Source organism: Cupressus sempervirens, chromosome 9 (assembly GCF_028749045.1).
Source record: "Cupressus sempervirens isolate cs-2001-9-10 chromosome 9, ASM2874904v1, whole genome shotgun sequence".
Classification (NCBI taxonomy): Eukaryota; Viridiplantae; Streptophyta; class Pinopsida; order Cupressales; family Cupressaceae; genus Cupressus; species Cupressus sempervirens.
The window spans coordinates 568,004,581-568,026,129 of NC_143126.1; the positions used below are offsets into that span (position 1 = coordinate 568,004,581).

The window sequence follows — 21,549 nt, forward strand, 5'->3', positions numbered from 1 at the left end:
CTCGCTATTATTTAACAAGATATTCAATTTAGATGAGAGAGTTTAAATAAATACAACTGATTAATTGTTATGGAGGAGAAGAAAAGACGAACGGCCAAAACAGTTTCAATTGCAGAGCATTGGTTTCGGTAAATTTTCAGCCGTTGATTTTAAAATACAAGTCTATACATTAAATGTGTTCTACAGATTCTTCGCGACTGTGAACGTTTTCAATAAACTTTTTGTTCAATGAGGAAGACCAGTCCATATAAGGAACGCTAAATACGGCGTAAAAATGGAAGAAAAGGAGCATGCATGATTCTAAATTAGAAAATAAAATTAACAATAAATATTTTTAGCAAAAAGTATTAAAATAATAAACCGTCACAAAATAAAAATAAAAATTATATAAATACAAACTCCAGTAAACTCTATAAATACACCTTAAAAAGCTTTTGTCTCCATTTTATATTTTTAGGATACCTTCGGGACATTATATATACAGTCAAATTTTAGTTTATTTTGCACAGGAAAATAACTAAGAAAGCTTTTTGCTTCTCATTCTGTTAATAATTTTGGTAAGAAAATAAACAGGTTTTGAATTTGAATTTGAATTTGCAATCAGATGGATCGCTTCCGGTTGTTACCAGACGATATAATCACAAATATTTTTGCAAGAGTTCCTTACGTATTTCATAATAGTCTTATTTGTGTATGCAAAATGTGGAAGGCAACTATAGAATGTGGAGATCTCTACAAGGAAAGATTCAGTTCAGGATTATGTAACAAAATTGCATGTTTTATGGATCAGCCTTCTAACAGAATAACAATCTATGATCCAGTCCACAATGCAATAGCTAAAACCCCTTCTATGCCTCCTAATTTTAGGTATACACACTATTCTCACTGCGTGTGTGTCAATAAACGATTGGTGGTGGTAGGTCTACAATATGAAGGTAAACGAACCAGGATTACTATGATTTTTGATTTTGTATCTTCCAAATGGAGAAAAGGAGCAGAAATTCCTATCCATTTATCCAGGTATTGTTAATACTGCAAATTACTCAATTTTAGTTTTCACAAGGCTTTTGTAATAGAACAATAAGTAGATGATAATTTTTATATCAAGTTAAGCTGTGGTATTGTTATTAGGGTTTAACAATGTAGTTTTTTTTTGAGTAGATTGTAATTGTGATATTGTTATTAAGATTTAATTATGTAGTTTTTTAAATCGGCTGTAAATTCTTCCAACTTTAGTTTTCTCAGAGAAATTACAGGCAGCTTAAATATCACACACTGTGACGTTTAAGCCTTTGGATCATATTGGGACTTAATGAAACTAATGCTTGATAAATAGGAGATAATTTTTACAGAAAATCAAATCATAATATTGTTATCAGAATTTAAGTGCATCATTTCTCAATTGAAACTCATTAACCTAAATTTCACGAATACTAATTTTTATATTCTCATTGTTTTCAGCTACCAACTTGCATGTTGTGCATCACCCGAAGGACTGATTTACATTGTGGGATATTATCCTGATGAAGATTACAATGCACAAGAAGAAGAAGAAGATGAAGAACAAGCAGACGATACACAAGAAGCAGCAGTTTACAATATAGCCGAAGACAAATGGGAGCTTCTTCCTAAAATGCCAGGCTGTATAGAGTTTATGAGGGGTTATTATATTGATGGGATGTTTCATGTGTTGGAAATGTTTGGGTCCCTTCTTAGTCATGCCTATCGATTCGATCCAGTGGCTAAACAATGGGAAGATTCGGTGGGATTTGAGTTAATGAGATATTCTCTGGTATCTGTTGTAGCTGATTCAGAACATATATATTCCATTTGTGAGGACAAAGTGATGGAATTTGACTGCTTAGGGAAGATGTGGAAAGAGGCAGAGCAAATACTTCCACATCTAAACTGGCTCTGTAGCACTATTTGCGATGATAGAAATTGGGTTACAGGAAAGACAGATGCTTCTCCAAAATTCATGTGTTGGACTCAGATTGAGGATTCCAATGATGATGATGAGGGTTATTATTCTCCATTGGAGGATTCCGATGATGATTCTCCATTTGAAAATGTTTATTTTCCATTCGGCTGGGTTTTTCCAGAGAGACCAAGAACCACCACGTGGAGCTACTATAATTCTCTCACATTTCTTGAAATCTAATTTCATCTCCTCTTGCTTTAATGTAGTTCTTTGATTATAGTTACTCAGAAACTTATCAAATGGCCAGAAAACCAAAGCTATGTTTGCATGGAAATCTTCACTCAAATCTTATGTAATGAATTTTGTAAGGGTTCCTATTTGATTTTTTTTATAGACAAATATTTTCTGATCATGCAAGCTCTGATATTCAGTTTTTTTCCTCTCATAAATTGATTTTGAAAGATTTCAAGACTGTTTCTACATTGAATGGTTCAATCAGTCCAGCTTATTCCTCTGCAACTTTTTCAAATATTTATTTATTAGAATATAGTATAATTGTCAGGACATCCTATCTTTCCCATTAGTGAAAAATTGGGGGAAAAGAACTACATAGAGAAACCATTCAATCGTCTATGCTCTGTTTTTGCCCACCATTTTGTAAGTGCTCTATCAATGGTTTTTGCTCTGTATCATTATTTCTATTACTTTTTATTTTTAGCGAATAGGTTTTCTTCTGGAATTGCCAAATTTTTCTGGAACAAGGTATATCCTATCTATCACAAACTCTGGTCACAAGATCTGGTCACATGGATAAAGATTTATGTAAGGAAATATCAAATAGATAATATCATTGCAAATATGTAAACTGTTTGACAAAATGCCTCAAACAAATGATGTCTCGCACAACGCCATTTTTGTGGAATGTGCGTGGAATGGATTTTGATTTTTTTATTTATTAATTAGATATTAAAGGATACAATTGTTCTGTCAATTGTGTGAGTTCTAGCTGCTTTGATATGCTTGTATGCAAAATGTAGAAGAAAATATAAGCCAGCTGCTCACTGTTGCATAATTGCATCATTTCTGCCATGGCATTCCATCATTGCTGCTCATTCAGTTGCACTTAAACTATTATTAGTCCCTGCCTTGCATAAGGAACGGTACTATTGTTTTTGGTGGAGTTACTAAATTATTCATTTGAGTTAAAGCAAATAATCATTTCCTAAAGTTTGGACATGAATTATTTTTAAATGTCTTTTTTCTAATCTAAAATCTAAATTCCTATTGGTCTATTGGTATTTTGTCAAGGGTGATTCTTTTTTAAAAAATAATAAAAAATGAGAGTAGCGCAGCAGCAGATAAGCTTGTAATTAATGAGAAGGGACAGGTAAGCTTGTAATAAATGCATTATTGGTAAACATAATTAATTCTCACTGCAAATGTCGGCATCATGAGTTCTAAATATTGAATGAATGAGGCCATTGTGTAAGTTTGTCAAAGTCTGAGAGGAGTTTTGTTTTCTAGAAGGTGTGTCGTAGAGGATCGAAGCAAAAGAAAATATCTATACCACAAGAAACTAGCCTCGAGTCTGAGGACATAATAGCGTATCTATCAAAATCCTAACAGGTTGTATCAAAACCCTAGTACTATTCTTTAGACTGCCATCATGGTATTGTAATGGAATTTCTATTTTTCCTATTTTTGTGGTTTACTCAAGCAACTAGGGGAGAGGACCCAGTACTTGAATGGGTTCCAATGGTTGTGATACGAATTGTTCATTTGATACCTACACTTACTGACTTAATGTCCAACTTTTTTGACAAAATTGTACTAATACTTGTGATTTTAAAGTTGTTAGTACATTGATGATTACACAAAATTGAATGAAAATGAACCCTTTGTTCTAAAAAGTAACCAATGATGTGATGCCACATCAGCTGTGCAACTATGGGTACCCTTTTTGCGCGATCAATGGTCTCACTTTTTATTTGGGCCATTTTGGACAATTTGGCAAAAAGCATGCTGATGTGGCATCATATTTGATGATGTGGCTCTGAAACCTTAGTTATAAGCAGGGGACTTGCCAAGAAAGTCGCTGTAAAAAAATCAGAGTGATTTGAAATTTCCATATAAGATTTTGAGAAGCATGAAGTTAGGGTGCTCAAGTACCCGGTCCTCTCCCCTAGATTTCGTTTGAGAAGTTTTTAGTTTCGTTTGTCATTTTCAACCATTTTTAGAAATTTTATTGTATATTTTCAAAAGGTTGCTGAAGAAAGTCTCTTTTCCATGTTTACCATCTTAGCATATGTGCCCCACAAAGAGCTACATAACTAGATGAGCCAAGATGTAGGCAGACTTGGGTGAAGTGCGAAAGCATTAATTGTGGAGCAAAATAGCGGACAAAAAATGAACCTCCTCACCCTTTTTGCCACAATCATCATAAATCCCCACAAATCCTCAACATCCAGTTCCAGTCCCTCCCAAGAAGACTCTTTTTAAAGCTACCATTTCTTGTAAATTGAATAACCATATTTTCCTTCCATTTATCTTAATTTGGATGAGTATCCATTTCTTTGTTTTGCTTATTTTTGTCTCTATTTGAAGACCCTCTTTTTTCATGTAATTTCTCAACTTGTACATGTAGGCCACAATTGCGTTACCATTATTTCTGATCTCAATAACTCAAATTTTTTAGGTTTAATTTATCTTTGTTTGGGTAGCTGATCTTTCCTGTTGTTGTTTTCTTTGGCCTGATATCCTTTAGTTTGCTACAATTGGTCATATTTTCAGTCTTTAAAGACATTCCCCAATGAAATCCAAGTTTTAGGGTATTTGATGTTTGTTATTTGTCCAACAATGATGCTCTGACTCCATGAAAGATGTGCATCTCTATAATTTATAACCATTAATCTAAATTTATAATTTTATACTCATTTCAAAAATTGTTTAAATTGATTTGAGTGTCCAACGTATTGAATACCTAACATATTTCAAGAAAAGAAAGTTGTAATTGAGTTAAAGGCTTGCACCCAAAACATATTAAAAAACTAAGCAAAATGTGTTTTTAATCAACAAAAAGATTATTATGTGGCATGATACGTACTGTGCAAGCTTAATGATTTGGCAGCTGTTAGCACACGCATTGAAAGAATGAGAGGAAGTGCTGATATACAGGAAATGGTGCTTTTCATTTGGCTGGCCTAAGAAAAAATCTTAAAAAGATTCATGAAGAGAACATCTTAAATAATAGTGCATTTGGGAGGGCAAGGAAAATATCAGTCATAAAAGTATCTAAGACCATATGTCGTTGAAGCATTTTATCAAATAGTTCATGCACCTTGCATATACCTTAATATTTTATGACCGTTGCTTTTGTTTGTAGAAAGTTTATCAAATTTCAGTCTTCATAACTTTTATTGCAGGGCTTTTTTTTTCGTAACTTTTATGACTTCAGGGATTAAGTTTTGTTTTGCCTTGATGTTTCAACATTTAGGTAAGCATCTATATTGCAAGGTGAAGCTTCAAACGTTATGTGTTTGAATAGTGATAATAAAAAATTTAACAAATTTAATAGCCAAAATAGAGGCAAACAATCTAAAACCATTTTGTGTATGTTGTGGAAATAAGATATTAGATTAAGCTGGACTCAATTTTTTTGGGTTTAATTTCTCTTTGTTTGGGTATCTAATTTGTTTTTTGTTGTTGTTTTACTTGGCCTGATATCCTTTAGGTTGCTATGGATATATGTCATCCATACTTTCAATGCAACCATTCCAACTAATATTACCATACCTGTACACAAAGTTTCTTGTGCCCATTTTAAAGGTAATATTGGGTTAGTTTTAAAGTGATTTCAGAATTATCATAATTTCAATACATTTAGGGTTATATGCCATTGTTATCTTTGCTGAAAACATGCTTTACATCTCTCTTGATAGTAGAGGTCTAAAAGCTTTCATGCCACATTTTGTTCTGCTTGTTTTCCCTATATTTTTGCATCCTCAATGTGCCAAGGTGTCAAGTTTGTATTCCTTACCCAAGAAAGCCTTGACCATTTGAAAACATGTGGAAGAGATGAAGTGCAATAGTACTACAACAAAGATCAACACATGTTTTCGTATGAGATGTCTTATTGTAGTCCTAGAAATTGCACTCACAAGTGAAGCTACAAGGAAAAGCCAGAGGGCATCATGTAGAGTGCTACTAGTTCTATTTCCTCTTCCCGATTCATGCAAAATTGTAAACATAGATAAAACATATGTAAAATATGGCAATTTTAGTTTTCACTTTTAAGTTTCTGATGGAAATGTAACTATAGAAATAACAATTGCTGATAGGAAATGGTTGAAGTTAAATCATATTTTTTGCCAAAACAATTGTTTACTTGTATATATGATTATAAACCTTCATGGCCTTACCATTGCTTAGTAACATCAGAAAAAATAAAATTGAAGACCTCATAGCCTTACCAGCACCGAGCAACATCAGAGAAAATAACTATGAGATTAAATTCACACTGTCTTAATAAATTTTTACCCCTCTTTTTCAAAAAAAATCTTATCTTGGAAAATGCATCTAGATTTATATTAGCATATTTTATAGGCAATCTTTCCTCCTCATATAGGACCAAGAAATCAGGAAAACCCAGTCTTTCCATTGATATCCATAGTATTATTGAAGTTTTCTCATAGTAAAATAATTTATTCTTTATATAATGTAGTTGGAAATCCTATGCAATTTGGCTGATATTCCAAACTTAATTTTTCTTCATTTCTAATTAATTTTTCTCATTTATATTTATATTCTGACAGTGAAATAATAAAAAGAAATTGGTAGTTTTATCTTTCTTCTTTCACTATTATGGGTTAAAATTAATCTAGACACAAATTAGCTACATGGCGGTGGGGGGCAAATGGAAAACTATTACACCAAATTTGTAAGAATTTAAGGTAAACTCAGCTATAAATAAGTTATATTGCTACATCGTAAATGGAAACTTAGCTATAAACAATTTATATTGCTGCATTCAATTTGAAGAGATTTGTTCAATCTAGAGTCAAGCTTTTAGCGAAGATTTTCTATTTAGCATTGTTTCTTTCTTTCTTTTTGCTCTGTTCATTTGTAGTAAAGAGATATTTTAACTGTATTCTATTTGTTTCCTTACCCCACTATTCTCTTTGCAAACATATTAACTAAAACTCTATACAAATAGAGCATGAAAGCAATTTTTACAGCATATGCTTCAGACATTTTAGAAGAACTTACCCTCAAGCTTAGACTATACAGAGGTAACGAATCTGCAAACTATTGTTCATACAAGGTCAGTTACCAACTACTTCATCTATACTTTGAAATATAGAATTTCTCTTTCTCTTATGTAACTATTGTAATTGAACATCAACTGTATCATTCAAATAGTCTAGAGGAAAGTAGTCAAATTGTGAAAACCAAACCATAAAGCTTTCATTTCCAATGTCAACATGCAATTCAAGTAACTCTACCAACGTTGACTTCATTTTAGGTGACACTGCTCCACCAAATGATAGAATAGCTACACCTAGCAAAAGTTCATTCCAACTTGCCAACTCAGCTACAGCAAACAGAAAAACTATATACCATTGCTCCTTGCACTCTCTAAAAGCTGCAATTTGTGAAAAAAGTACAAATGAAGTAGATAATAACAACATGAACAAGATGAATACAACTACAAATCGACATAAGATAAACATACGCGCAATCAATTCCCAGCATGGAAGAGGAAGATGAGTACGTAGTACCTGAAATAGAGTACAAGAATCAATGACTACGTACAACCACATGATTAATGACACACCTACAAAAACATGCACTATTTGTGAAATGCTACACTTCCATAAAAATATATGCCATGCCAATGAAGAAATTTTCAAGTCTTTTTCAATGCTACCTATAACAACTGATCTAAAGAAGATTGAAGTAGGCCAATCAATTTGTAAGAAATTCCTTAAACCAATGTCAGTTGGTAGATTGCCTTTTTTTGTTGTACTTTAGAACATAAGACACAACCCCCAACTAGATGAAGTGCATATGCTAACTTCCCTAGAAGAAAGACTTGTATCTTTGTGCATAGCCTTCGCACAAATTAGATAGTTAGGATTTAAACAAGCACAGTACAGATTGAATGGATCCATCATTAATGTTCTTGTGGACTTTGACAAGGTGCAACAAGCACTACCTAGAGAAATAGATGAAACAAAAATAGTAGCAATCAAGCTAAAAAGAAAGCTAGAATATGAAAATGCATATGCCCAAGGGAATGTATGACTTGCTTGTGTAATGAATGCACTAGTAGCTCTATCAACAACACCACTATATACTAGTGAACATGTGCACATAAACCCTGAATGGGAAGTATTGATTGCAAATAAGAAGCAACAAATGAACTTAGACATTGAAACAAACATAGAAACAACTAACGACATCACTAAAACTGATCAAGAACCAACAACTAAATCACTTATACATTGGTTTAATGACTCCCACTTAATCAAAGACCTGGAGACAACTGTAATTGAAATTGCACCTTCTGAGGTGATTAGGCCTCTTGGCATTTTCCAAGACAAATACTCAGAAGAGATGAACTTCCCTACACTATTCTTTGGTTTACCATGCCCAATTGAAATTACAAAAAAATTATCATATCAAAAAATTGCTAAATGGGAGCTAATGCATCAGGACAATGACTTTGCAACACATATCATAGATATATTTTTCAAATCCATTAAGGCTATAATACAAAAAACATCATCACTTGGTTGGGTATGCATAAGAAAAGGTGAATTGAAAGGTAGAAAACTTGTAGTGAAGGATGTGCATAGCACAAAACAGTTGGACAAGATATTAAGATCACCCTTGGGATTTAGATCATTTAAAAGCATACGTACATCTCCTGATTATTTGGACAACACAAGAAAAAATATATTTGCAATAATAAGGCAAATGGGACCTCCTTCCTTTTTTGTCACGTTGACTAGCACTGAACATTATTGGCAACCATTATGCAAAGCATTAGAAAATGTATCTCCTATAGAAGAGACTAAACACAATGAAACAATTGAAGACAAAGATTTAGATTTCAAAATTAAGAAAAATCCAGTTCTTTGTAGCCAGTATTTCAATCATAGAGTGAATGTATCTCGCAAAATGATGATGAAAAATGATAGGCTATTTGGCAAAGTCTAAGACTACTATTTTGTAACAGCATTTCAAAACCGTGAAAATGAACACATTCACTTTATGCTATGGATAAAAGATGGTCCAATATATGGAGCTTGCACAAATAGAAATATAGAAGAATTTGTTGACAAGTATATCTCATCTGACTCATCATTGCTTGATTAAAACTTGATAAAGATGCAAACACACCACCACACAAGAACTTGCAAGAAATATTGAACATCAAGTTGTTGATTCAACTTCCCACTCCCTCCAATGAGGAGAACAACAATCCTAGAACCCACTACAATAGTTGACAATGAAATTAAAGACAAAGCAAAGATCTTCTTCAAAGAACTAGAGAATAAGCACTTTGCAAAGGAAACTACATTTGATAATTTCCTAGATGAATTCAATTTTAATGAACATGATTACATTGCAATGTTGCAATCTACACTAACAAAGAAAGTGCTATTGTTAAAAAGATAACCAACTGACATTTGAACAAATGCATTTGCAAAAGATGTTCCAGCATTATGGTATGCAAACATAGACACACGATTTATATTGGATGCATATGCCGCTGCCTCTTATTGTTGCTCATACATGACAAAGCAAGACAAAATGATGTCCACAATATTTTTTCAATTGTGAAAAGAATCTGCATATGCTTATGATGACAAAGTCTAGTTTATACGGAAACTAGAAAATACATTGCTCAACTACTAAACAATGTCAAGTCAACAGGCTATCCATATCACCCTGTCATTGCCCCTACACAAATCATCAAGGAAAACTATCTTCATTTACACTGCACCATTTGAGAGTAGAGCCTTCATGTTAAAAAGCCCAAAGTTACTAGCAAAAGAAGAAGACAACTCATAAAACATAATGTGTGCATCTATAATAGACAAATACACAAGGTGACCAGAAGCATTAGAAAACCTATCCCTGGTAACGTATTCTACATTCTACTATTCCAAAGGAATAAAGCTCCAAAAAATACAGAGGCCACAGATCATATGCTATGTGAGGTACAATCCACATGTTGATCAAGAGAACTCTTGTAGAGAAAAGATGATGTTGTACCTACCTTTCAGGATAAATGAAGGAACACTTCTAGCTGGTCACAACTCATGGAGTGAAGCATTCAGTGCACATAAAATAGAATTAGAGAACATAGAGAAATTGTTCACTACACAAGTTGACTACAGGTGGAGAAACATAGATAAAGCTGCCATAGAAGCAGAAACTCATAACTAGCCACAAACAATCTTTGACCATGAACCTACTGAGGTTGAACAACAAGCTTATTGAAAAAATTATGACATGGTAAATGATATCATGCAAGCAAAGAGGCAAAAATCCATAGACATTATTCCAAAGCCACCTTACTCAGAAGTAGCACATCCAATTCTGCCTAGTAACAATGAATACTTCAACTTGTGATGACAATTGAACAAAGAACAACAAGCGATAGTAAAAGATATGATAATGAGCAAGAGACCTACACCACATACACCTCTCTACTTATTCTTAGCAGGTGGAGCTGGTATGGGAAAGACATTTGTAGCAAAAGTTCTCTACCAAGCCATGATTCGTCTATATGACAAACAACTAGACATTGACCCACTTAAACCCAAAGGCATCATAATCACCTCAATAGAAAAAGTTGCATTTAACATAGGGGTAAGTGCACCAAGTTGTGGTGCCAAAAGGTGGGTATAAGTGGATACCTTTTTCCTAAAATCTACAAATTTTGAACATCAACAAGAATTTGAAGATAGTTACGCTCAAAATTTTAAGATATGACAAAAACAAAAGTCATAGTCCTTTGAATCTAGTTTCTAAACTACTAACTTTTTTCCAAAATGGTTTAGTTATAGGTCCTCTAAAAAGGGGGCCACAAAAAGTGGTACTATTTATTCCAAAAAAACATAACACAGTACAAAGTGTGGCCCCTCTAAAATTTTAGCTTTTTTTTGAAATTCTTTAATTGCTCTAGTCAAAAGTTACTTAACACTATGTAGTTTATCCCAAAATTTTCAGGTAATTTTATAATGTGTATTTTTTTTAATGAATTTTTTGTTAGGATAAACCACAGATAGAAATAAAAACTACATGCAAATATAACCAATAACAAAAATAATAGAACACACAGAAATGAACAGAAGGCACCAAGATTTAACGTGGTTCACCCAATCCCTGGGCTACGTCCACCAAACAGCAAGTCCGATCTTATTACAATCCAGTGATTACAACCTGATTACAATCTGTAATCTCTTATAGCTCAATACCGCCGCAAGAACCAATTTCGTATCACCACACATAAAAAATACCCAACCCTAAGCCCTTTTTATACAAGTATTAAACCGCTTTAGGGTTATAACATGTTGGCCATATGTCGGCCATAATATGTCGGCTACCATGTCGGCTACTTCCAAAAATTTTTTTTTTCGGGGCGATGCCCCGAACCCCACTATTTATGAAGTATGTATAGTACTTTCCTGATCAGTCACCACAATCTAACATTTTTTAACTAGACACATTCCAAAAACGTGAAATATATGTGTGCTCCCCCTAGAAATAATTGAAAACTAATCTAAAATCAAAACTTTTTTTTTTCAAAGTGTGTAGAATGGAGTCTAGTTTCTAAAAAACTAAGTTGTTGCAAAATTCGATGAACGAGCTAAAATCTATAGCCCAATTAGTACATTGTGGTTTTTCACAAAAAATGAACATACATTCAAAAGAAATTATAGATGAAAGGTTTGAAATAGTTCAAATTAAAAATAAATTATATGGTTAGATAGCTAACACATAGACCTATAATGCTATGTAACCTGATTTTATCGATACCCAACCACGAGGAATCTTGAAGGGGAGCACACAAGAAAAATCAATAATTTTTGGTATGTTTGCTAGAAAACATGTCTTAGACCTGTTTATATACTCCAAACCTTTGGGTTGGATCTCCAAGGCAAAACCAAGCCTTAGGCTCAGTTTTAATACAAAGCTTTCAATAGCATAGTTGCCCTATAGCGTGCACGCGCTATTAGAAGCATTTAATTTCTTAATAGCACATGTGCACTATAGTGTGTATGCACTATGCAGACCTAAATTGCAATCCAAGAGCAAGAGGGAGCTAGGTGGGGGGTGGGGGGGGGACGGCGAAGGAATGGCTATGTGTGTGTGTGAGAGAAAGAGAAACAAATAGAGAGAAAGTAGGGATGGGAGAGGGGAGAGAGTACAAGATGGGAGAGAGGAAGTGAGAAAGAGTAGGGGTGGAGAGAGAGTATAGGATGAGAGAGTAGGGGTGGCAGAGAGAGTACAAGATGCGAGAGAGAGGAAGTGTGAGAGAGAGTAGGGCTGGCAAAGAGAGAGTATGGGATGGGGGAGAGAGATTGAAAGTAGGGGATGGGAGAGAGAGGAAGTGTGTGAGAGAGTACAAGTTGGGAGAGAGAGATTGAGAGTAGGGGATGGGGGAGAGAGAGAGTAGGCGGTGGGAGATAGAGTGGGAGAGGAAGAGTGAGAGAGAGGAGGATGGGAGTGCATGTGCGTGAAAGAGAGAGAGTAAGGAATGGGAGAGGGGTAAGACAGAGTAGCTCGAGAGAGAGTAGGAGATGGAAGAGAGAGTAGGTGATGGGAGAGGGAGAGAGAGGGGGGATGGAAATGTGTGTAAGATAGAAAGAGAGAGATAGAGAGTAGGGGATAGGAGAGAGTGTGAAAATGTGAGAGAGAGTAGGGGGTAGCAGAGAGAGAGAGAGTAGAGAGGGAGATAGTGAGAGTGAGAGAGAGTGAGAATGAGAGTGAGTGAGAGAGAGAGAGAGTAGGTAGTGGGAGAGGGAGAAAGAGTGAGAGACAAAGTAGGGGATGGGAGAGGAGAGAGGGGGGAATGGGTGTGTGTGTGTGAAAGAGAGAGGGGGGATGAGAGTGTGTGTAAGAGAGAAAGTAGGGGATGGGAGAGAGTGTGAGAGAGAGTATGGGTGGCAGAGAGAGAGAGTGAGAGTAGGGGATGAGCGAGAGAGGGAGAGAGTGAGAATGATAGAGAGAGAGAGAGTAGGAAATGGGAGAGGGAGTGGAGGAATGGAAGTATAAGAGAGATAGAGTAGGGGATGGGAGAGAGTGCGAGAGTTTGAGAGAGAGTAGGGGGCAGAGAGAGCTCATATGGGATGGGGGCATGAGAGAGAGAGAGAGAGAGAGAGAGAGAGAGAGAGAGAGAGAGAGAGAGAAGGGGATGGGAGAGAGTGTGTGAGAGAGTAGGGGATGGAAGAGAGAGAGTGAGAGTAGGGGATGGGAGAGAGAAAATAGAGAGGAGAGAGAGTACTTGAGAGAGAGAGATAGTAGGCGGTGCAAGACGGAGGGAGTGGGTGAGGGAGAGAGAGGGGGAATGGGAGTGTGTGTGACAAATCTAGAGAGTAGGGGATGTGAGAGGAGAGAGAGGGGGGATAGGAGTGTGTGTGTCTATGAAAGAGAGAGTAGGGGATGTGAGAGGGGAGAGAGAGAGTAGGAAATGGGGGAGAGAGAGTAGGCGGTGGGAGAGGGAGTGGGAGAGGGAGAGAGAGAGGGGGGAATGGGAATGTGTGTAAGAGAGATAGAGTAGGGGATGGGAGAGAGTGTTAGAGTGTGTGAGAGAGTATGTGGTGGAAGAGAGAGCTCATATGGAATGGGAGAGAGAGAGTGAGATTAGGGGATGGGAGAGCGTGAGAAAGAGTAGGGGATGGGAGAGAGAGAGTGAGAGTAAGGGATGGGAGAGAGAGAGAGAGAAAGAGTAGAGAGGAAGAGAGAGAACTTTAGAGAGAGAGATAGTAGGTGGTAGGAGAGGGAGTGGGAGAGGGAGGGGGAGAGAGATAGGGGGGATGGGAGTGTGTGTGATAGATCTAGAAAATAGGGGATGGGAGAGAAGAGAGTGGGGGGATAAGAGTGTGTGTCTATGAAAGAGAGAGAGTATGGGATGGGAGAGGGGAGAGAGAGTAGGGGATGGGGGATAGAGAGTAGGAAATGGGAGAGGGAGAGAGTGAGAGTAAAGGATGGGAGAGTGTGTGAGAGAGAGTAGGGGATGGGAGAGAGTGTGAGAGAGAGTAGGGAGAGGGAGATAGAGAGAGGGGGATGGGAGTGTGTGTGAAAAATCTAGAGAGTAGGGGATGGGAAAGAAGAGAGAGGGGGGGGGATGGGAGTGTGTGTGCATGTCTGTGAAAGAGAGAGAGTGTGACAGTGTGAGAGAGAGTATGGGGTGGCAGAGAGAGAGAGAGTAGAGAATGGGAGAGACAAAGTGAAAGGATGGGAGAGAGTGAGAGAGTAGGGGGTGGCAAAGAGAAAGAGTACGAGATGGGAGAGACAGAGTGAAAGGATGGGAGAGAGAGTGTGAGAGAGAGTAGGGGATGGGAGAGAGTGTGAGAGAGAGTTGGGAATGGGAGAGAGAGAGTAAGAGTAGTGGATGGGAGAGAGAGAACTTGAGAGAGATGGATAGTAGGCAGTGGGAGAGGGAGTGTGAGAGGAGGAGAGAGAGGGATGGGAGTGCGCGTGAGAGATCTAGAGAGTATGGGATGGGAGATGGGAGAGAGAGAGGGGGATGTGAGTGTGTATCTGAAAAAGAGAGATTTTAGGGGATGGGAGAGGGGAGAGAGAGAGTAGCTTGAGAGAGAGAGTAGCAGATGGGAGAGAGAGACTAGGTGGTGGGAGAGGGAGAGAAGGGCAGATGGGAGTGTATGTAAGAGAGAGTAGGGGATAGGAGAGAGTGTGAGAGAGATAGGGAGAGGAAATAGAGAGAGGGGGATGGGAGTATGTGTGAAAAATCTAGAGAGTAGGGGATGAGAGAGAAGAGAGAGGGGGATGGGTGTGTGTGTGTGTGTCTATGAAAGAGAGAGAATAGGAGATGGGAGAGAGTGTGAGAGTGTGAGAGAGAGTAGGGGGTGGCAGAGAGAGAATGGGATGGGAGAGATAGAGGAAATAGTTGGGAAAGAGTGTGAGAGAGAGTAGGAGGTGGGAGAGAGAGAGAGAGTATGGGATGAGAGAGATAGAGTGAAAGGACGAGAGAGAGTGTGAGAGAGAGTAGGGGATGGGAGAGAGTGTGAGAGAGAGTAGGAAGAGGGAGATAGAGAGAGGGGTATGGGAGTGTGTGTGACAAATCTAGAGAGTAGGGGATGGGAGAGAAGAGAGAGAGAGAGAGGGGGATGGGAGTGTGTGTATGTCTGTGAAAGAGAGAGAGTGTGATAGTGTGAGAGAGAGTAGGGGGTGGCAGAGAGAGAGAGTATAGAATGGGAGAGATAGTAAAAAGATGGGAGAGACAGAGTGAAAGGATGGAAGAGAGAGTGAGAGAGAGAGAGCAGGGGATGGGAGAGAGTGTGCGAGAGAGTTGGGAATGGGAGAGAGAGAGTTAGAGTAGGGGATGGGAGAGAGAGAACTTGAGAGAGATGGATAATAAGCGATGGGAGAGGAAGTGGGAGAGGAGGAGAGAGAGGGATGGGAGTGCATGTGAGAGATCTAGAGAGTAAGGGATGGGAGAGGGGAGAGAGAGAAGGGGATGGGAGTGTGTATCTGAAAAAGAGAGAGTTTAGGGGATGGGAGAGGGGAGAGGGGAGAGGGGAGAGAGAGAGAGAGAGAGAGAGAGAGAGAGAGTAGCAGATGGGAGAGAGAGAGTAGGTGGAAGAGAGAGTTTAGGGGATGGGAGAGGGGGAAGAGAGAGAGAGTAGCATATCTGAGAGAGTGAGAGAGAGTAGGGGTAGGGATTTTTTTAGTGGCGATTAGTTTCCAATTGGCGAATATGTCTTGATTGGGCTATAGAAATTGGCAAAAAAAAACACCGTATACTAGTTGATCGGTTCACCCAAATTTTATAAAATACTCATTTAGTGGTCGGAACGTTCGCCACTATTATTACGTAATTTTAGTTTGGTAGTCGGGTTCTTCGTCCATATTTCTCTTTAATGTTTACTCTTATTCGCCACAGAATTAATTGAGTGTCTCTTTCGACGATCATGATTCGCCAAATTCCCATTTTCCTATGTAAAATTTTTATTTGTCCTAGGACCCAATTCGCCATGCATCACACACAATGGGGTCCCAAATTCCCACCCTATTCGCCCACTCAATTACTTGAAATTATGTGGGCTTTGCCAAATATTAGTTCTTATCATATGTAACGGTCGACCCATTCGCCAAAATGAAAATGGTTTATTTGTAGTTGTCTATTTAAGACATGAGTTTCATTATTGAAACATGCCGAAAGAAGGACCCTTCTTCATAGTATTGCGATCAATAAAGAACCAGAACGACTACGATTACGAGTCCATATTATTTTATTGCAGCCTTAGTTTGATGGAGATGTCATAGTCAAATTTAAATAGGAAGCAACGAAATGCCAAAATATATCTTCATACTTTAGCGGGGGTAGACGCAACAGTGTTGGTCAAAGTAAGGAAGCTACATCATTAGAGGAGCCTGTACAATCTCAACCTACATAGGAGTCCATTCAACAAATTGGGGAGCCTAATAAATCTGGTGACGGAGTTGTAGAACCTTATATCTCTAATGAAGATGACCTTGAAGAAGAATATACAATAAATAACTAGTACCAGGACGAATCAATTGACTTCGGTGATGATGATGGTGCAATTAACAGTAATAGTAACACTAAAGGGAGAGGAAAATTGAAAGAAAAAACTGATCGTCAGTGGGAGATGGCTAGGAGATTTAAATTTGATTGGGCAGCAAAGTATCCATTCATTGAGCCTGTGGACAATCAAATTGTAGGTGAGCCACCAGTAGAATGCAGATGTGCAATTTGTAGTTGGAAGTATAAAAAGGAAAAGCGATTGCAGCTTAAACTAGACACCATAGAGCAACATGTTGGTAAGATTTACGAAACCTCAACTGTAGATGGTAAGAAAATAAAAGTGGTAAGATATAAAACAAAGGAGCAATGTTAACATAAAAGGAATGTTGAAGAATATTATATGTTTTAGAAATTTCAGCCGAAGCTTGGTGAAGTTTAGGGTTCTATTAATGCTATTTTTGCAAAAGCAAGTGAAGTAGAAGAACGTGGAAAAGTTGTTCAATTAAGTAATGTTTTCTATATTTTGAGCAGAGGGCATCCAATGACAGACTATCCAAAAATGAGTGGTTTTTTACACTTTCTGAAAGTTCCTAACTATCCTGTCAGTCATTGGTCAATAAACAGTGGATGGGAATGGGCAAGTTGTATTGCGCAGGTTGAAATAGAGGATGTACAAAGAAAAATAAAAGATTCAACCTTTATTGCATTGTCCTTAAACGAAGTTACAACAATAGATAATACATCATGGGTATGCATGCATGTTTATACTGTACAAAATAATGTCTGCCAACCACATCTACTATCTGTTGCTAAATTGAGAGATAGTGCAATAGCAGAAACTTTATTTTAGTTAGTAAAGAGAAATTTAATTGAATATGGAGCTATGGATGAATTGACAATAGCGAAGAAGTTGGTCTGTGTTGGAGCGGATGGAGCTTCAGTAATGCAAGGTCAAAGGAATGGTCTTTGCACAAAGATGCAGTCTTCTTGTTCACGATATGTTGTTTCCATTCACTGTATGGCCCATAGGATGAATCTTGCTTTTAGAGTTGTGAAGAAGTTTCCTTCAGTAAACAAGGTTGAAGATTTGGTAAGAGAGTTGTATGCATATTTTTGTCGAAGTCCCAAGCGTTTTAGGGAATTTCAGCACTTTGCTGATGGAATTACTAATGGAAACAAGCTTCTAAAAGATGTTGATACTAGATGGATCTCTGTGGATGGACCAGCACAGATTTGGATGATCCTGATAATTATTTAAAGATCATAAAAAATGGAGATTTATGTGTTTGTGTAAGGGGATTTCAGATACCAATATACAACAGTGCCCCAAAGAAGTGAGCTACAAGAGTTACAAGGGAAGAGTTTACCAAGATTGTCGAGTCTATAGCATCTATTGCAAGGGACATAGCCTATAGAGTTTCCTCTAAAATAATATCACGATTCCCATATGATCAATTGCTTGAGGCCATGGCAATTATGTTTCCTCAATATTGGTCCTTCAACAATAAGGAAGATTATTGTAGAAGGCTGTTGATTTTGATAAAGGAATTTTGCAAATCTATAGAATTCAATGGAGTGACTATCAACGGAATATTAGATGAGGGTCTTCTTAGATAGCAATCAGGCACCTTTGCAAGGACCATGAAGCATCAATATCAATTAATGTGTAACCCACATGAAGAGGGCTCAGCAACAAAGCTTTGGACAGAACTAAAACATAGCACATTGTTGCATGAAGAAATTTTAGAGTACTTCAAGCTTGTTGATCTATGTCAAACCATGATATTGGGTTCAGTGGAGGATGGGAGAGTTTTTAGTGCTTTGGGCTTCTTAAAATCAAAGCTAAGAAACAAACTAGACAAGAATTTGGAATCATGCTTGAGGGTATACACATCTAGGTATAATGTCAATACTTTTCCTTTTCAAAAAGCAATGGAAATCTTGAAGAAAAGATGCAAAAGAAGAAGGGTGGGACTAGGCAACACCATTAACCAATCTCCTACAACAACTCCAAGTGGGACAAGTATAGTTGGTAGTGGCACTGGCCATGGGATTGGGAGTCATAGAAGCGGAGGTCAGAGTGAACTTGAAGTTGAAGAAGACACAAACGAAAATGAAGAGAACAATGAAGCAACTGGACTACCAGAATTGGATGATGATGACGGCATAGAGATGAATTGGAAAATTTAGGAAATTTCTGCTAAATTAGCAGTGGCAACCAATAGGTATTTTTTGAACTTATTAACTACTATATGATATCCTATCATTTAATGTTCATTTTAGAAAAGCAATAAATTAGAATGTATTATGTTTCATCATTAAAATTTGAGAACAAAGAGTATTATTATTGTAGAGTGTAGTTTATATCATGTCATCAATGATCATTCATATTTGAATTTGAAATTCCTGAATGAAATTTTGTTTTCTATTTTATTCATTTATTCAACATAAATTGAATTGGAAAACATGAAAATTAGATAGAATCATAGATTCAATTCCACAATTAATAATTATTAATGGTTTTCATTTGCAATATTCAGCTAATATGGTATAATTCTTGTAAGCCAATGACCCTGAATTCCCTTTTATAGAAACAAGGGAGCAACAACAACTTCAGGTCGATTTGCCTAATGTGAAGTCTCAAAATCTAAATCGGTAAGACATCTACAAGTCTACAACATCTCTACAACTTTAGTTGTACATTTCTGCATTTGACAGGCTGGTTTAGTAGATTAGCAATTTTAGCATAGGCAATAGCATCTGCAAGACTGCAACATTGATCCTGTTCAAAAAACAAAGTTCATACTTGTTACTTTAAACTCAATTCTAGAGTCTAGACTGTAGTATGTAGGATACTATGAAAGATATTCATATATAGTAAAGATATAGAGATGATTCAAACTGAAAGTACTTTCACATACAGACTATAAGTTTCTGTAGTATGCTCCATTCTTCTTTGATTGGAAGGGAAATTTTTTTGATGTTATGGTAAATGAACTGCATTCTCGTCAGCATTCCATACTTGGAAGAGCGAGTTTCAAGTAATGCTCGTTCCACTAATGCATGCAAATTTGTGAATGTTTCGATGCACTATGCAATGCCTTCATGAGTTCTGTCCTGAGGAAGGTTGCCTAAATTAGAGGTTATTTGGTCCTCCAACTTTTGTTTGTAAACTTCTCTTCCAACGAAACCCGTTGTTGAGAAATCAAGTCCAGGACTCGGTAAACCAAGAGATATCAATTTTGCTATTTTATTGTTCATCTTGGCGAGCTTTGGCCCAAATAAAGCAAGAACTTCTTCTGCTTCTATTAGTTTTTGACATTTATGAAATACATAGGTCGCCTTTATTATTGAACCAATGCGGTCCTGAATTCCCTTGCTTGCCAAATGCTTGTCAGCAGTGCTATTGATTTCTTCCATAATCCACTTTGCAGTTTTCCGTCTCTGGCCAAAAGTTTTGTTCTCCTCAAGTTGCTCTTTCAGCTTCCCAAAAACATCTGTAAGAGCTTCGTAGAGTTCGAACCAATCACACAACCTATTAGCAGAAGTCTTTATTTGCCCCCAGAAGTAATTTTTTATTTGCTTTACTATATTATTTACATGGTCATTTAAGCCGTTTTCATATTTTTTAATAGTATCATTTTCCTTGTTTAGGTCTTCTTTCATTTCTGAGTACTGGTGTTCATTATGTTTTCTTATTTGCTCTGCTTTATTTTACCACCCGTTTGCTTTCTCTTCCCACTCTTTTGTTTTTACCCTCTCATTTTCCAATTCTTTATTTAACTTATTGTTTACATTTGTAGCATTCTCCAAGTTTTTGTATAACTTTGTTGAAGAGTCTTTTTCATCTTGGAGTTTTTTTCCCATTTTTTCCAAATTTTCCCTTAGAGTTTTCAATTCTGCGTCCATTTGTTCTTGCTGTTTAGTTGCTTCTTTAGAGCTAAAGGATGAATTTTTTATCCTTTTCTCTAATTCTTTGCACCTGTTTACTGCTACTTTCTCACTTGCATTTACATTTGCCAGGTCTACCTTTAACTTATCTATTGTGCCCTGAAGCTTTCCTTTCTCTCTCTCCAACTTCATCACTGAACTGTAGACCACTTGGTTGGTCATTTTGGACACATTTATCTTGTCCACATTTTTAATTTTGGATAAATCCATTTGGAGGGTGCTAACTTGAAATTCAGATGTATCTAACTGACTCTCTGGTGGATTGTTATCTCTAGCTGGGGGCATAACAACCATGAATTCCATCATATCTTTATCTGGGTCATATGTGGGAAATAACCCGTTGGTTGTAGGTTCTACATCATGAGCTGCAGTAATTGCTTCCATCTTCATTGTCTTACTATTTTGTCTATTCTTGTTTTTTGATTTTTCATAGTTAGTTACAAATTCATTGTAATGAAAATCAGGATTTTGTGAGACAGTTGAATGTTTGAATGGTGAAATAGCAGTAGCACTTGCTCTGATGTACAAGCTTCCACTAATACCATGAGGATAACCAACACTTAGACCCATTAGTGGGGTTTGTGGACTATTCTGAGGGTTTTTTCTTGAAGGATGGGCAATTGTTGGACTCACAGTCACCATTGGCGTTGTTGTACTAGTAGTACTACTAATACTTATCATAACCTTCTGCTTCTTTACACTTTCTTGATCTTCGAGACCAATTTTTTTTGCATATATATACAATGTCCTTTTCGGACCACTAGTTGTAGTTGTACCCATGATATCTACAGTTGTGAGAGTGACAGTTGATTCAGATTGAATTTGAGTGCTTGGAAGTGGAACTGTAAATGAAGCAGGAACAAATTTAATTAACTGAGATGAATCCAATGTGGATGGAATTGACTAAGTTGATGATTGATCTCCATGC

At 36.9% G+C, this 21,549-nt stretch overlaps 1 protein-coding gene across 1 annotated transcript; it reads left to right on the forward strand.

The window, feature by feature from the left end:
- The first annotated feature begins 873 nt into the window (after positions 1-873).
- LOC149539935 (F-box/kelch-repeat protein At1g15670-like) lies at positions 874-2,333 on the forward strand. Its single transcript, XM_089799393.1, has 2 exons — positions 874-1,020; positions 1,462-2,333. The coding sequence occupies exons 1-2, from the start codon at positions 956-958 to the stop codon at positions 2,159-2,161; spliced, it is 765 nt and encodes a 254-aa protein (XP_089655519.1). The 5' UTR covers positions 874-955; the 3' UTR covers positions 2,162-2,333.
- The last annotated feature ends 19,216 nt before the right edge of the window (positions 2,334-21,549 follow it).

Excerpts from the sequence above, each read along its gene's own strand:
- LOC149539935 (XM_089799393.1), top strand. The coding sequence starts at position 956 with ATGATTTTTGATTTTGTATCTTCCAAATGGAGAAAAGGAGCAGAAATT. Across the intron at positions 1,021-1,461 it reads ATTCCTATCCATTTATCCAG|CTACCAACTTGCATGTTGTG; the intron begins GTATTGTTAATA and ends CATTGTTTTCAG.